The following is a 15,286-nucleotide window of genomic DNA, read 5'->3' on the forward strand; positions in this document are numbered from 1 at the left end:
CATCTCTAGTTTTTCTGTTTTTGTTTGTTTGCTTTTTGCTTGTTTGAAAACAGAATGCAGATTTTTACTTACCCACCCCGACCCCTCCAAGAAGTTCTAACTACTTGAGCCCCCACACACCCACCCCTTCAATGCCTTAAGGACGTTCGAGCGAAAATTTTCCAGTCCATAAATTTTTTTCCAAATTTTTACTGCAGTCAGATATGAGTTACTTGTGCAAGAAACTCAAAAACAATTGGGGGTCACCGACTTCGTTTCAGAGATAACGCGTGTGGAAAACTACCCTGATTTTGAAAAATTGGCGCACGTAATTCAGTATGCTCTACAGGGGATTATAGTAGGTGAGTCGACGGAGGCAAACGATCTTAGTCATATTTTGTAGAAGTGGGTCTGTTGAGCAAATAATTCCAAACGTTACCTACGTTTTCACAAAACTTAACCCTTCAAGAGGCATTTGAAACCGTCGCACAGATAAACGAAGAGCTAAAGAGAAGGGAATTTGATAGTGCATTTTACAAAACATTCAAACTTCTAGTCGATAGATTTTCTTCATTTTTCGCTAAACGTAGAAAATCGGTAGAGAAAGGTGATGCCTACAAAGTCGTTGGTACACACGAACACTGCAAGTCTTTGAAATTTTGGACGTTTTCCCTTTCATTCGGCAATTCCTCAATACAATCACTGAGACGGGATTTGCTATTTGTTACTCAAATGTAGCCAAGTGATGTGCATAGTGTATTTATGTAGATTCCTGGGGACTTTTTTGTCGTTGGTGTTGTTGCTGGTGTTGTTCAATTCATTCGCTTTGGTGAAATACTTATTGGTGAGTTTCTTTAAAGGTTTTTGTGTCAAGTATGATTGTTATTTTGTGGGGGCGCCTTTCTAACACCCGCTGCAACATTTCGCGCAACTTTGCCAAGCGGCCTGGCCTGGGTGGAGGCAACTCCCAATAATGGCCAATACGGGGAAGCTCCGCCCGAAAGGGGTATATACCCTTTTCAGGCTCCAGGTATATAAAAGGCTAGGGAAATCTGTCATGTGGTTATTTTAAAGGGCCTTTAATTAAAAGTATTTCAAACAGAAGCACCTTTTGGCTGTATCGTTTCATTTGTTAGGCACTACATGAAAGTAACAAGAAGACTTTCTTGTTTGGCAATTTATTCATAATACGGGCAAGTTATGAAAGTGCATGTGAGGGGTGTCTTTTATGTAAAAATGGTATACGAAAGGGTAAGAAGCTGGACCTCGGAGCCTCTCCGGTCGTATAGCTGTAGCCCCATCCCCCCATTCCCCATCACCCCCCCCCCCTCCCCGGGCCAAGCGGCAACATACTTCAAAACGCATCTGTTCAACATTCTTGCACTCTGGGTAGGAAAGACGAAAGACCAAACAGATCTTTACATTTTGTTTAAAGAGAGGATAGCCACACAGCTGTACGGAATGGCTGTCACATTTAGCAGCTGAAAATTTTAGATGCGCGCAATCTTGCAGCAATAGAAAACGATGCTAGTTTACAAATATATACATGACAATTTCAGCTTCAGATGCGAGGTGTAAGTGTGCCTCGGCATGGTTACTTCCTCTAATTAAGCTAACTCAGATCTATGATATTCCACAAGCTTTAACTTGTTTCCAAAATATTTCTGTCACAAACTCGTACAACTCCATGTCTGCTCTGTTCGCTTCTTTTATCTTCTTAATCATTTCTTCGCTCACAGAGCTGGAGTTCAATTTTTTCTTCCCCTCGTTTAGTTTCATATGTGCAGGTTCTTCAGGGACCACTGGTAAAAAGTATGGAAGGCGTCGCTGGATAATCTTTAAAGAAAGGTGAAAATGCTCCAGTAAACCAACAGTTGCATAGTGTTTCAAAATATTTTCCTTTGCTCTTTCAAGTGCTTTCTCGGCATCTTTCTTGCAAAAGTCCTCGGTCCCACAGAAGAATCGCGTCATCATGTTATGTTTACATCCCTGACCTTGCTTCTCAAAGCATTGCTCGATTGTTTCGTAAAACTCTCCGCTGTCAATCATCTGCTTCACTCTCTTTTTTGGTCTGTTTATGGTACGCATGTAAGCGTAATGAGAAATATATCTGTCAACTGGGTGTCTGATTTGATTAATATATGTGTGCGTTCGCTGAATTTTCAAGTTGTTTCTGAAGTAAAAGTGTGCGTTAAAAAATATCGGGCGATCTGCTTGTTTGACTCTGCGTTCGATAATCATTGGAAACGGCTTGGATTGGCCACGGTCATAGAAATCTTCTGTGTTTTCTACAACAAAAAGAAAAACCCACAGCAAGTTAGGATGGCAAAGGTTTGCTTGGATAGTAAATATTAGGGAATCTAAATAAGCTGCATGACCACGACTACGATTAAAAAGCGAACCTATATTTCATTTAGTTTGTTTCTCTTTCTCAAAAGTATCTCGAAACTGAGTTTGGAACGCAACGTTAAATTCTAAGTAGAAATTTATAAACTTGGCCGTTGTGGTACAAGCTCTCCAGACAATGTAGAATTTGGCCATTTTAAGTTGTTGTTTTGCAGAAGTCGACAAAGAAATGTACCAAGAATTCAAGTAAACTGCAGCCGTGATCTTTATTAAAACAACGTTTAAGAAAGCCACAACCTCTACAGCAACGGGAACGTCGCTAAACAAAATTTAACGAGAATAGTTGTCACGAGGGTTATAATTCTTGAAATATTTCTTTGTCGTCCTCTGCAAAACTTAGACAAAAACGTGAAATGTCCAAATTCTGTGTTGTGTGGAGAACGTGAACCACGACTGATAATTTCTATTTCGAATTAGTATAAATCTACTAGCGTTCTATCGCGAATGGCGTTCTCTAATTGGTTACGCTAGGCACTACATATTCTGTTGTAGAAAGTGAGTAGCCGGTAACAGTGTGTGGTTATTGATAAAATAGCGGCCACTTCTTCGCGTTTTCGAAGTGTCTGTGGAAAGGATTTAGATAGTAAAAGTTTTGACCGACTAAGTGTGTTCCACATTCAGTCTCGGGATGACAGTGATAGACAAAGTAAAGGAGTAACCATAGCCTACGGAGGGAAATGGTTCAAAAGCCCGGTAAACATCAAAGAAGTAAACAAACAGGCTAAGATTTATGTTGGAAGGTTCTTTACCTTGCACAACCTTTGTTTATGCTCATAGAGAATACACATAAGAATATATATGAATTACATAATTGAAATGCTTCCATTGGTGAGTTGCATTAGCACACAGAACCGCCTTTTTGTGCAGGGTCAACTCCCAAAATAGCCGACAAAAACATAAAACAAAGAGCTTTCCCAGGTTTCATAACTATCACCCTCTATTAACTATGAAGTAACGCGAAATTCGTAGTTAGAATATATACATTTTTCAATCGACTTGGTTGCTTTATTAAATTCCCTAAAGAAATCTCCCTGGTACTTACCTCTGGTGTAGATATAGTTCATCATAGCTGCTACAAAACTGAATAATGCTCCCGTTGTTTCGCTGCCTGTCTTGAAAATTCTGTTGTATAGAACCACATCGGGTGTTATGGGTTGGCACGAAGCTGTCTCCAGAAACTGCAACAAGCGGTTTTGACTGGTTGTCTTTACAGTCTGCCTGGGCTCATTACCAGGCAATGTAATCTGGTTGATGTCGCTTAAGTGGCTTTGGTTGTGGGTATAAAGGGCCAAGGCTTTCCATTTGGGCAAACTTTTTGATTGAGGCTTGGTTGCCCTTGCTAAGGAAGAGTAGAATTTTCCCTGCCACAGTCTGAAATCACTTTCCGTGACATCCGGCTTACGCTTAAAAAGCGAAGAATTTGGAAACGATTCGTTTATCTGTTGACCATAAGTGAATAATCTTCTTCCGGGAGTTTGCCCCTGAACGAAAATCCACAGGCAAAAGAACAATGCATTTAAACTAAAGATGCAAAGAAAGATTGCTTTACGATTCTTCTTAAAGCGTGCGAGAGCACCCATAAGTTAGCGAGGTTTTTACAGCAATTTCACTCGGAACCTGAAGAAAGAAGAAATTTTGGGAGCATGAATTGTGAACAAACAGCTCAAATATGCAACATAACATGAGGAAAACAGTCGAATTCTGATGATAGGGTTTAGCGTAGTCTCTGTAAGTTGATAAATTTGATTTATTAGTTACTGTAATTGGACCGAGTGGAGTACAATTCAGGGAGTAATCGCGTGAGTAACTTCAAAATTGGACGGGCGCGAAGCGCGAGCTCAGTTTGAAATTACGAGCACGATTACTCCCTGAATCGTACGACACCAGATCCATTTAATAATAAATCGTATCTATAACAAATTTCCCAATTAAAAATGTCTTTTTAGAAATTCTTTTGAGCGAAAACATCTGTAGCACTTTTCATAAGTTTTGACAATTGTAGGAAACATTGCCGAGGAAGCCATAAAAGCGAGAACCAAAGACGATCGAGAATTTTGTTATTAAGATACGATTAAATGATTAATTTGACTGTGCAACTTGAAAATAACTTGAAAATAATGCATGACTGATTTCATAAGAAGTACTTAACATTTTAACAAGTACTTAACATCTTATGAAGAGAAAAGCTGTCTAATTATGAAAACTTATTTTAGCAGAGTGACTACGATTTCAAGTTTTAGAGAGATTGTGATATTAAAATCAAAACTTAATGAAAAACTCCCTCGAAGGGCGTTATTTTGTTATGTTCTTTAGTAGATCATTGTGATATACCGGCTTTTACTGAATAACAACTGCCAAAAACATTGTTTAGTGGCTTCTTTTGCGCCTAACAACTGAGTAAGACTAATTTGCGAATGTTAATATACAAGTAAAATTAGCTTACCGGCCTATAAACTCACTGACCCATCTAAATAACGTGATAAAACTGAAAACAACAGATGCGTTTGGTTCAGTTTTCTACCGACGTAAAAATATCATTTGCATGATCTCTACTTAATTAAAAGGCTCTGTTTACGGTTATGTCCTGTTGTACCGGTACACTGAGGAAATAACCATTGTACTCCTTTCTTTACGAATCTTTGTTTACAGCTGTTGAACATTGTTGGGTCTTTTGTATCGGTTTTTGTGAGCCGGTACACGAGGACAGAACCCTGTTTACAAATCGCCTTAATTCATCGACGTGTTTTATCGCCACGTTTTTCCGGATTTTCTTAGTGCTAGTCAGTCTCCTTGGCATCAGTTCTATGTTTGGTTCCTGTGAATCGTTTGCCTGTGTAGACCTGTGTAATTTATAACTAGTGTTGGTCATGGAAGAAAAACGTTTCGCTTAATTTACTCGCACAACATACTTTATAACGATATACTTTATATTGGGGTGCTGAGAATAAAGAAACCCGTTAATTATATTACCTCGCCTGCACTAAACAGGCGAGTGGTTTCGATTATAAAATTAGAATAAATTATTCTGTATGTTATGCGAAATGTGAACGTTTGGAGAAAGCAAAAAGCTATTAAACAGCAAATAGCTGACACGAATGGTCGAACAGCGGCAAAGTTACAAAGATTATAACCAAGATCAAGTCAGTGCTGTGTTTTAGGGTAAACGAAGAGCTGCTTAGCTTATTAAACCGACGTTACTATTCGTTACTATTCGACACAATTCGCTGCTCCGTTCGGCCCGAAACACTCCTCAAGGTCGATGTCGATGAAGGAAAGAAGCATTCTTGTTCAACTACGTTTAGAATTCGTATCGAGATGGCTGGGGTTTTCAGGGAGCAGCCTACAGACATTCATTATCTACTGTACATTTATCTGAATAATTGTTTTTCATTTTCCTGAAGTTTGGTGCGATACCAGTACAGAACTGTTTATTCTGGTTAAAGTTGTATGTAGAAACTTGAACGAAACAGCGTGACCTGTTCGTGGCTTAACAAAACCCTTAATCAAAAGGAACTCTAAAATTAACTACAACTGCATATTTTGCCTAGGAACCAGGATCGACTATCTGAAGCGAATATAAAATCGCGGAGGACATTGTTAATAATTCAAAGCGAACTCATTCTACAAACGTGCTCACCTGTTAAAGCCGGTTGTCTGTGATTACCAAAACTTCTGTTTTAAATTTGAAAGCCATTTGAGTGTTTTTACCTCATCACCAGTGTGCGGGGTGTTAGAAGATTCTAAAACCACTAACGCCTCGATGTTTCGTGGCGGCCATATTAGTATTTTTACCAAACAAGTGGAAAGTTTTGCATAAGAAAAGACTTAGTTCTGATTCTGTGTGGGTGGTCGGTTCTGAGTTATGTAACATTATTGTAAACATATCAGGTTTTGAGCATGTGCAGTAGGACGAGACAGAATATACACGTGTGCTTGTACTCGTTAGCTGGGATAAAAAGTTATCTTTCTGATCTTTGCCATAACATTACATGGTGTCAGAAGTGGGATCGTGAAGTAACCAAACATACCATTTAGCTCGATACACTGGAGAAGGTGGAAGAGTGAAGTAATTTCCGAACGACACGTGTACGATCGATTCAAGAAAACAACATGGCCGCCAGCGCCTCATTCATTGACAAGGGTCCAACCATGGACTGGAGCACGGATGAAAACCTATACTCACGCTTCAAAATGTGGAAACAACGCTGTGAACTGCTCTTTACGGGCCCGATGGCCAAAATTGACGAAGAAATTCAGTGTAAGCACCTGCTTTACTGGGCCGGTGAGCACGGCTTGGAGCTGTTCAACAGCTGGGGCCTCTCGGCAGACGAACAAAAGAAACTGGAAAACTACTGGAAGAAATTCGAAAACTACGTGAAACCTCACTCAAACGAGCTGATCGCCGCCTGGGAGCTACACAATCTTCGACAAGGTACACTATCGTTAGAAGAATTTATTGCAAAGCTTAGAATCCTTGTCAAAGAAGCCAACTATCCATCGGAACATCATGATCGATTCTTGAGAGACTTCCTTGTACTCGGCATGAATTCAGACCATGTCAGAAAGGAGTGTTTCAAAGAAGGAAATGCTCTGACATTTAGTAAAGCTAGAGAAATGGCAAAAGCAGACGAATCAGCAGACAAGCAGCTTCAGCTAATGAACCCAGTAGTGTCAGCAGTACACCCTGTTAGCTCAACCAGGAGAAACCAATTCCGAAGCGACCAGCTGAACCCAGTAGCCGGTGGATCAAGGCAAAACCCAAAAGGCAACAAGTCAGGAAAAACGCAGCTCTGCAGGAATTGTGGTTGGGGCCCTCACTCTCATGAACAGTGCCCAGCAAGAAATGCAACGTGTCATTACTGCCAAAAGGTGGGACACCTTGCCAAGGTATGCTTTTCAAAACTTAAAAAGAAGGATGTGCATGAGATAGAAGCTACTAGTAATAACAATGCCATACCTGAGTCAGAGCCTACCCAATCATTAGATGATTATGTGTTCCTGGGCCCAATTGAAGCAACACCCCTGGCCATGAGTGTAAACGTTGTATCCTGTAGAGAAAAGGCTCTGCTAGAAGTCTCCTTGGCACTGAAGCCAGAAGGAAAACAAATGAATGCACTCTGTAAGATAGACTCAGGTGCTGAAACAAACATTATACCCAAGTCCCTATACAAGCAACTAAGCCCTGAGACACTAAGCTTACAACAACCTACAGTGAAGTTAACTGCTTATGGTGGAGCCGAGATCCCAAATCTTGGATCTTGCCAAATATATGTGAAGGGTCCTAACAATTCCAACCCCAGAGTTATCCAAGCAGAAGTTGTTGACGTTGATGGCCCTGCCATAATTGGTAACATGTCTGCACAAGATCTGAACCTCCTAAAGCTCAACTGGCCAGTCACAGCCAGCACAAATGCAACCACCCAGAATGTTGTACAAAGTGAAAAGCCCATGTCCAATGCAAATACTGTCAAACTATTTGACATCAGAGGCAAACAACACCCCTTCCCACTAACAAAGGGCTATTTGTTGGAAGAATATCAGGATGTCTTTACAGGAATTGGCTGCTTTCCAGGACCCCCGTACCACATCGAAACTAACCCTGACATTCCCTCAGTACAGCATGCTCCAAGACACTGTCAGGTTCCAGTACAACTACAGAAAGCCTACATAGAAGAGCTAGACCAGTTAAAAGAATCTGGAATTCTCGTTGAGGTCCAAGATGAATATACCCCTTGGGTTAACTCTGCTGTGGTCACCATCAAACCCAACGGGTCGATCCGTCTGTACTTGGACCCTCGGAATCTCAATAAAGCAATCACTGAAGTACCAGTCCTAGCCTATTACGACCCAGAAAAGGAGAACCTAATCCAGTCTGATGCAAGCCTTAAAGGCATTGGATGTGTATTGACGCAAGAGGGCAAACCAGTGTGCTATGCCAGTCGATCACTAACTGAGTCTCGATACAGCAACATAGAGCGAGAGTTACTCGCTGCCTGTTGGTCGCTTGAAAAGCTTAACCATTACGTATTTGGTAAGAAGGTGGTCATCAAAACTGACCACAAGCCGCTCGAAAGCATCTGGAAGAAGAGCATATCGAGCGCACCACCACGCCTTCAGAGGCTCCTACTTAAAATGGCCAAATACAACGTGGAGATCAGGTACATTCAAGGAAAAAGCAACGTGATAGCAGACGCCCTTTCCAGGATTAGCCACATGGAGCCCCCTGCAGAAGACAACGAAGTCCCCGTGGTGGAACTGGACACAATCTCTCGAACACTGCCAGCCAGCCCTGCCAAACTAGATGAAGTACGAGAGTACACTGATCAAGACGTTGTACTCAGTCACTTAAAAGATGTCGTGCATCATGGATGGCCAGAATATCCAAATGAGTGCCCACAAGACCTGAAAGAGTTCTGGAACTTCAGAGAGGACCTGAGTGTTGAAAATGGCCTCATTCTCAAGGGACACAAACTCGTAATTCCCAGTAAGCTACGCCCACAGATGTTACAAATCATACACCAAGGACATATGGGAACAGAGAAGTGTCTCCTGAGAGCAAGGGACAGCCTGTTTTGGCCAGGCATATCAAGGGACATCAAACAGATAACAGAGAACTGTCCGACATGCGCACAGTTTTCCAAACAGCAACCAAAAGAAACATTGCATCCACACAATGTACCCAGTTATCCATGGCAGAGGCTTGGATGCGATCTGTTCGACTATGGAGATGCTCAATACTTACTAGTCGCAGACTATTACAGCAAATACCCCATCGTTAGAAAGTTGAGCTCAACGACATCTGCTGCAATAATCAACCACCTCAAATCAATCTTTGCAGAACATGGTATACCAGAATCCCTGGTATCTGACAACGGCCCTCAATACAGCAGCAAGGAATTTGCAGCGTTCTGTGACCAATGGGGTATCAATCACATTACTAGCTCACCAGTGTATCCAAAGAGCAATGGATTCATAGAAAGGATGGTACAAACCGTAAAGAACCTTCTAAGGAAGTCCGAGGCTGCAGGACAGGACCCGTATCTTGCGCTCTTGTCATACCGGGCCACGCCTGTCGATAGCAACTTACCATCACCAGCCAAGTTACTGAACAATAGAGAATATCGCACACAACTACCCAGCAGTGGACGACTCCAACGGTCACAAGCAAAAGAATGCCACCAAGATCAGCTGCAGCACCGCCAAGATGTTCAGAAACAGCAGCATGATGGCAAGTTCACACGTGAGCTACAAAAGCTAGTACCAGGCCAACCAGTATCGGTGTTTCAACCAAAAACCAAGACCTGGACTCCGGCAACACTGAAAGAGCAAATGAACCAGCCAAGATCCTACATTGTAGAGACAAACAGTGGTTCTGAACTAAGGCGCAACAGAATACAGTTAAAACCGTCAGGCCAAGTAGCACCAAGCCTTGAAGGTCAACTGCTCTCTAGCCAAGACAATCCACCACAGCCCAGTGCACCTACATTTACATCTCACCAAGTCCCGTCACCAGGATTACCCCAGACACCCCAGAAACCAGCTACAGTTGGTGAGGGAAGTGCCGACCAACATCTGACAACCAGAAGTGGTCGTGTTGTAAAGAAGCCATTAAGGCTGGACCTTTAAACTTTGTTAATCAGAACAACTCGGCTTAGCCGTCTGAGAATTTTGTTGCGTTGGATTCAATTTGAACAATACTTGCGTTATTTAGGTTCCAATTTAGAGACCAAGTTTGTTTCTTTCACCCGGCAAAGTTTTTAGGGTGGAGATGTTAACATATCAGGTTTTGAGCATGTGCAGTAGGACGAGACAGAATATACACGTGTGCTTGTACTCGTTAGCTGGGATAAAAAGTTATCTTTCTGATCTTTGCCATAACATTACAATTATCACTGAGCCTGCCGTGCGATGATCAGAGGGCAAACCATATCTAGACGCTATGTAGCATGGCCAGGGTTACCACAGGTCAGGGGAAAAAAATATTGGGAAAAGTCAGGGAAATTTATTTTGAGTCAGGAAAAACTGACATTTTGAAGAAAAGTCAGAGAAAATTGAAATAATTTAAACGCGGCTGATTTAATACATTGAAGGCTGAGAGAAACATTTGGGGTCACTGTGATCTCAACGATATTTTTCCTCCTTTTTTACGTACGCTCTGTTTATTTCAGAAACGTATTCAAGCCCGTATCACTCGTCAGTGAAAATTAACTTTTTCAATTTGTTTCAAACTTTCAGATTATGCTGTTCGTACTTCAAGTTCTAACCCAATCAAAACGCCCCCACCCACACGTGCGATTCACAACTCTCAGATCGACAAATGCATTGTTATTTTCAGTTATTTCATGCTAGTCAGACTTTAAAAAAGTTACAAACTTTGCGACAAGCAACATTAAACGTCACGCAACATTTCAACACAACTAATCGCAGCACTGTCTCACACAACATGTTACGCACGTTTGACCACTCTGTTACAAAGCCAACACGCGCGCTAGTTGGGTTGTTGGATCAGTGCGATACTGCGGGTGTCGTGAAAACTTAAAGAGGTTGTCGACGACGTATTGTGGTCGATTTTATCGACTGCCTCTGGAGAGAAAACGCCCGTTTTCAGGTTAGGAGGGCATACCATGCCCTTTTTGCTAAGCGTTCACAACTGCATCTGCCACTCCCACCAGATCTGATATATGACAAGCATAGCTCTGTTGCTCTTGGCCATCAACATGCCAAGAGCATGCAGTCTGTCAACAATTTCTTTCTCAAGTATATTTGATGCAGCATGCAGCCTATACATACACATACTGGTAAACGGGTCTCTTGCCTTTTGACATGCCGAGCGCATTCTTTGGATTTACGGGCGGGCTTTATGACTGGAATTTAGGGTTTGTCCCGCAAGGATCATGGTTACCGATGCCAGCAAAGCCTGGGGTAATGATTCCTTTTGGCAGATCTGAGAAAAAGATCCCGTGGCTATGAATGGTCTATTGCTAGCTCTGCGTTCTAAACTCGTCACATTGCCATCGTTTTCAGCAGAGGAAGCGTAAAAACAGTAGTCATCCTCCGTCGTCGTCAAACACTTGCAATGCCTCTTAGCTGCCTCTTTAATTAGGGTGTCAGCGGCCAATAACACGCGTAGCTAGAGTGTATCTCTTGCTTCTCTGCCACCACGCCTTTTGCAAAACTCCTTTCTCGAATCCGAGAGCTTGAAAAAGGTAGTGTGTGGCTGTCGCGTTCTAGAATTTTGATTGTGGAATTCAACTTAACTATAGTAATAGATTGGCAGTTACGTTTTTCCTTTTTTGATGACTTTTCCATTATTATGTTTTTGCGCGCGGTTGACCGGCGCTGTTAGACAACTCAGGTAATATCTGGCTCCAAAGGCAGTCATCATGTTAGCTTAGGTATTGACTCAAATTGCATAACTCGTGAACAACAGATCGAACGCATGATCGGAGTCGACAGCCGTTGTATATGCCTCGTGTACGTTTGCTGCTTCTTTGGCCGAGACAGTTTCCTTTTAAATACGTGATCCGGTTGGTTCTGGTTGGTTCTATCGAATTCGACAAGATTTATGCCAAGTGGCACAATGACTTTCAAATGTGCGAGCAATTCCATTCTCTTATCCAAATTTTCCCAAATCAACCTATTTCTTCCCTCATATGTTGAAGCTCGCCATTTTCTCTTTCTAGCAACGGTTTGTGCTGTACGTATTTGCATCCAATTGCAGAGAAAAACAATTAGAATAGGACACCGCTTCTACCATCCGAACCAAGAGAAAGTGTTGCAGAAATGTAGAGAAAGAGCAGCAATCTGCTGAATCCGGATTGGTCAATTCAAATTTCAGGCCCGCCAGCCGTATGCAAGGTTAATAATGTATAAACGTAAGGTAAAAAGGTGAATTAATTCGCGAAAAATTGACAAGAACATGAGCTTTGCGGGGGGTCTAATGAGTGAGCACTCTAATCATCGCTATCTAGCTGGAATTTGAACGTTAAGCTTGGCACTATATCAGGAATTGATCAGTAAGGGAATGCACAATTTCCCACAAAGTTTGGTGCTTGTTTCAAAAATCGCACAATTCTATGAAAGCAGCCGGTCACAAAGTTGCAGTCAAAGGAACATATGAACGAGGTTCGGTTGAAATTAGTTACTCGTCAAGTTTCCGATATATTTATATTTCTTTTTATCATTTTCTTCTTAATTAACCATGCAACAGACTGACTCTCTTTTACGAGCGTAAGGGCGATGGGAAACAAAGCATTCAGTGGGGATTGCTTTGACAACTAATTTTTTAAGAAAATAATACGGCTGTTTTAATTTATCTGTTGGGTGTTATTTCTCTCGTTCCAAGGAAAAAGAAAGCCGCTGAGGAAAAAGCACAGAGCCTGAAAAACTCCATGGTTCAGTCCTACCACAGAGTGTCCTCTTCCGTGTCAGCGGTATTGGGAGCGTATGGTAGTGGCGTAATACAACCAGGTCGCGCCCCTGTAAAGGGACCTGGGACGGCTGGACGGAGAGGGACTGGAAGAGGTACCATAAAAAGAACAGCAAGTGGCGTAGGAAATATGGCCGGTAAAGGTGCAGGAAGGGGGACCGGAAAAGGACCAGTGAGGGGCCTTGGTCGAGTTAATTCCTCGGGGGTCAACACGCCACTTATTAACCCAAAAGGAACGCCAAATAAACGAAAAAAGCAGAAACAGACGAAAGCTGGAAATACAGGAGCGGTAAGCCGAAGCAATTAAATAAATAGACTTTCATGCATTAGGTTGAAATTTTATTCCTTATTTTTCCAGTTCGGACAATATGATACTGGTTCACACGCGCGGACCTCGCGTGCAAGACGCGCACAGTCTTCTGCTATCGTCTGCCACAGCTCTACAGAGATCCGTATAGCTTCTGATTGGCTATTTTTTCCCCTTAAAAATCTAGGTATCAACCAATCAGAGGCACGTATCTCTGTACAGCTTCGTTATCAGAATGGAATTTCGCGCGTATCTTGAGCGATGTCAGAATCGACAACCCCACCGAAAAAAGGCTAAGGAGGTGAAATTTCACTTCCGGTTACTTGCGTACGTCAGCCCGAGCGCCGAAAACAAAAACAACTCAATAACTTGCAAATTCGCTTACATTTAAGGTGTTTTTGTTTGTGTTTCACAAAATGCAAAGTAAAAAAAGTACAAGCAAAGGCAAAATAAGAGAAAGACAGAAAAACAAGAGTAATAGAAAAAGAAAAACTAACTCCCTGTGACTTTGTTTGATCTTACCGAAGTGCGTTAGTAATGTAAATTGCGCACGCGCTGATAGGATTACTTCCAATATATATCGGGCTCACTTCCAGTTTCTTTAAATGCTAAAGGAAACGCGGTTTACAGTAAATTCAGCCTTTACGGACGAATTTCGATTAAAGCCAACGTTGGGAACATAGCTATGCATTCCATTTTCGAAATCGGGCTTTTTCCAGAAAATTACGAATTTTTCAATATTTTAAAATTCTCTCAAACTCGGACCATTTAAAAATGAAACAAATCTATGCATATATTAAATCAATGAAAAAAATCCCGATATAGTAATTTGCCTGGGATCCTTTACATTTTTTCAGTATTAGTCACATGACCATGGGCGTGACCTAATGACATCATCACTAGTGTTACTGATCATGTAAAAGTTAAAACACATGAAGTAGCTCTGAACTAACTAAAAATGATGAGGTTATATGAGAATAAATTTTCCTTAGCAACGGCTCGAAAAGATCAGTTAATCAGTGGGCCCTTGAAGGAGAAGGTCACTCCAAAAAGCCTACTTTTTTTTGTCTTCGCCTATAGCAAGTAAACATTCAGGTTTTCCACTCACCGAAGTTTCAGCCTCTGAAGTGCCTACTATCCTGAAGAAATTCGTCTCGAAAGAAGCGACTTTGGAGGCCGCCATTTTGAAACTGTCTTGGCAGCCAGGTCGTGTTTATGTGACGTCATTCCGTCCGACTCGAAATTGATGGGAAGGAGAAAAACTTGCAACTGACTTGGCATCCGTCTCAAGGTCAGCAAAATCTTTTTTTTTTCCAAGCGATTATCCACTTCGCTATCTTCAATACTATCATTACGGAGTTTGGAGCATGTTTGGCTCAAAATAATTCACCCCAAGAGCAGCCATAATCCAAAGTGGTAGTTAAAAGGCTCTTCGGAAGCCATTTGGACAAAATCTCTCGAACGGAATGACGTCATGAAAACGCAGCCTGGCTGCTGAATACTGTTCAAAATGGCGGCAGCAATGTTCGAATTTTGGGCTTCTTTGGAGACAAACTTCATGAGGAGAACCTGCACTTCAGAGGCTGAAACTTCGGTGAGTGGCCAAACTTAGTGCAAGGTTTTTATTAGCGTTGACAAAAAATATACATTTCTGGACTGACCTCCTTTAACAATCAACGTGTTTATTTTCTTCGCAGCTCTTGCCGGCACAAACAAGCACGTTACCGAGCCTGTGTAAGTTCTTCAATAAACCACAGAAACAGCAAGGGGTTAGCTTGCCAAGTAAAAATTTTCGCAAACATATAATGTGTCGTTGATGGGAAGGCGAAATCGTGCAACTAAATGCCCTGGATGACATAGAGGAAGAAGATGAAGAATACCATTGAACAACAAAATAATCAGCTAAAAAATGAGGAATTAAATCTTTTTAGGTAAAATCTAATTTCCCTTATTTTGCTTTGAGTCAGTTTTGATCCAAGCGTAAATGAAACTTGAAAGACGTAAGATTTTTGATTAACCATTCTATTTTGTTATGAGTGGAACAAATTAAGGAAAGTAATAAAAACATCAGTACATTTCTTTGTACATTTTACCAACAAAATGCCGTTGCCTTCAACAAATGACAATTTTAAAACTTTTAAATGGATTCCAATTTTTGTTAATAA

The 15,286-nt window shown here is 41.5% G+C and overlaps 2 protein-coding genes across 3 annotated transcripts; one reads left to right on the plus strand and one right to left on the minus strand.

The window, feature by feature from the left end:
• Positions 1–1,392: 1,392 nt before the first annotated feature.
• Positions 1,393–6,220, minus strand: LOC149105892 (uronyl 2-sulfotransferase-like). Of its 2 annotated transcripts, XM_089271658.1 has the most exons (4): positions 6,023–6,220; positions 4,829–4,870; positions 3,428–4,002; positions 1,393–2,267 (listed from the first exon to the last, which is right to left on the minus strand). In XM_089271658.1, the coding sequence occupies exons 3-4, from the start codon at positions 3,963–3,965 to the stop codon at positions 1,603–1,605; spliced, it is 1,203 nt and encodes a 400-aa protein (XP_089127784.1). In that variant the 5' UTR covers positions 3,966–4,002; positions 4,829–4,870; positions 6,023–6,220; the 3' UTR covers positions 1,393–1,602. The 2 variants fall into 2 exon arrangements, with proteins under 2 accessions (XP_089127784.1, XP_089127783.1); XM_089271657.1 differs by lacking the exon at positions 4,829–4,870.
• Positions 6,221–6,495: 275 nt separating this feature from the next.
• LOC149105893 (uncharacterized) lies at positions 6,496–10,011 on the plus strand. The gene has a single exon (XM_089272396.1). It carries the CDS (start codon positions 6,496–6,498, stop codon positions 10,009–10,011), a length of 3,516 nt encoding a protein of 1,171 aa, XP_089128522.1.
• Positions 10,012–15,286: the final 5,275 nt, after the last annotated feature.

The sequence above is a fragment of the Orbicella faveolata genome, unplaced genomic scaffold, assembly GCF_042242905.1.
Source record: "Orbicella faveolata isolate gen_17 unplaced genomic scaffold, um_ofav_v1 contig_34, whole genome shotgun sequence".
Taxonomy (NCBI): Eukaryota; Metazoa; Cnidaria; class Anthozoa; order Scleractinia; family Merulinidae; genus Orbicella; species Orbicella faveolata.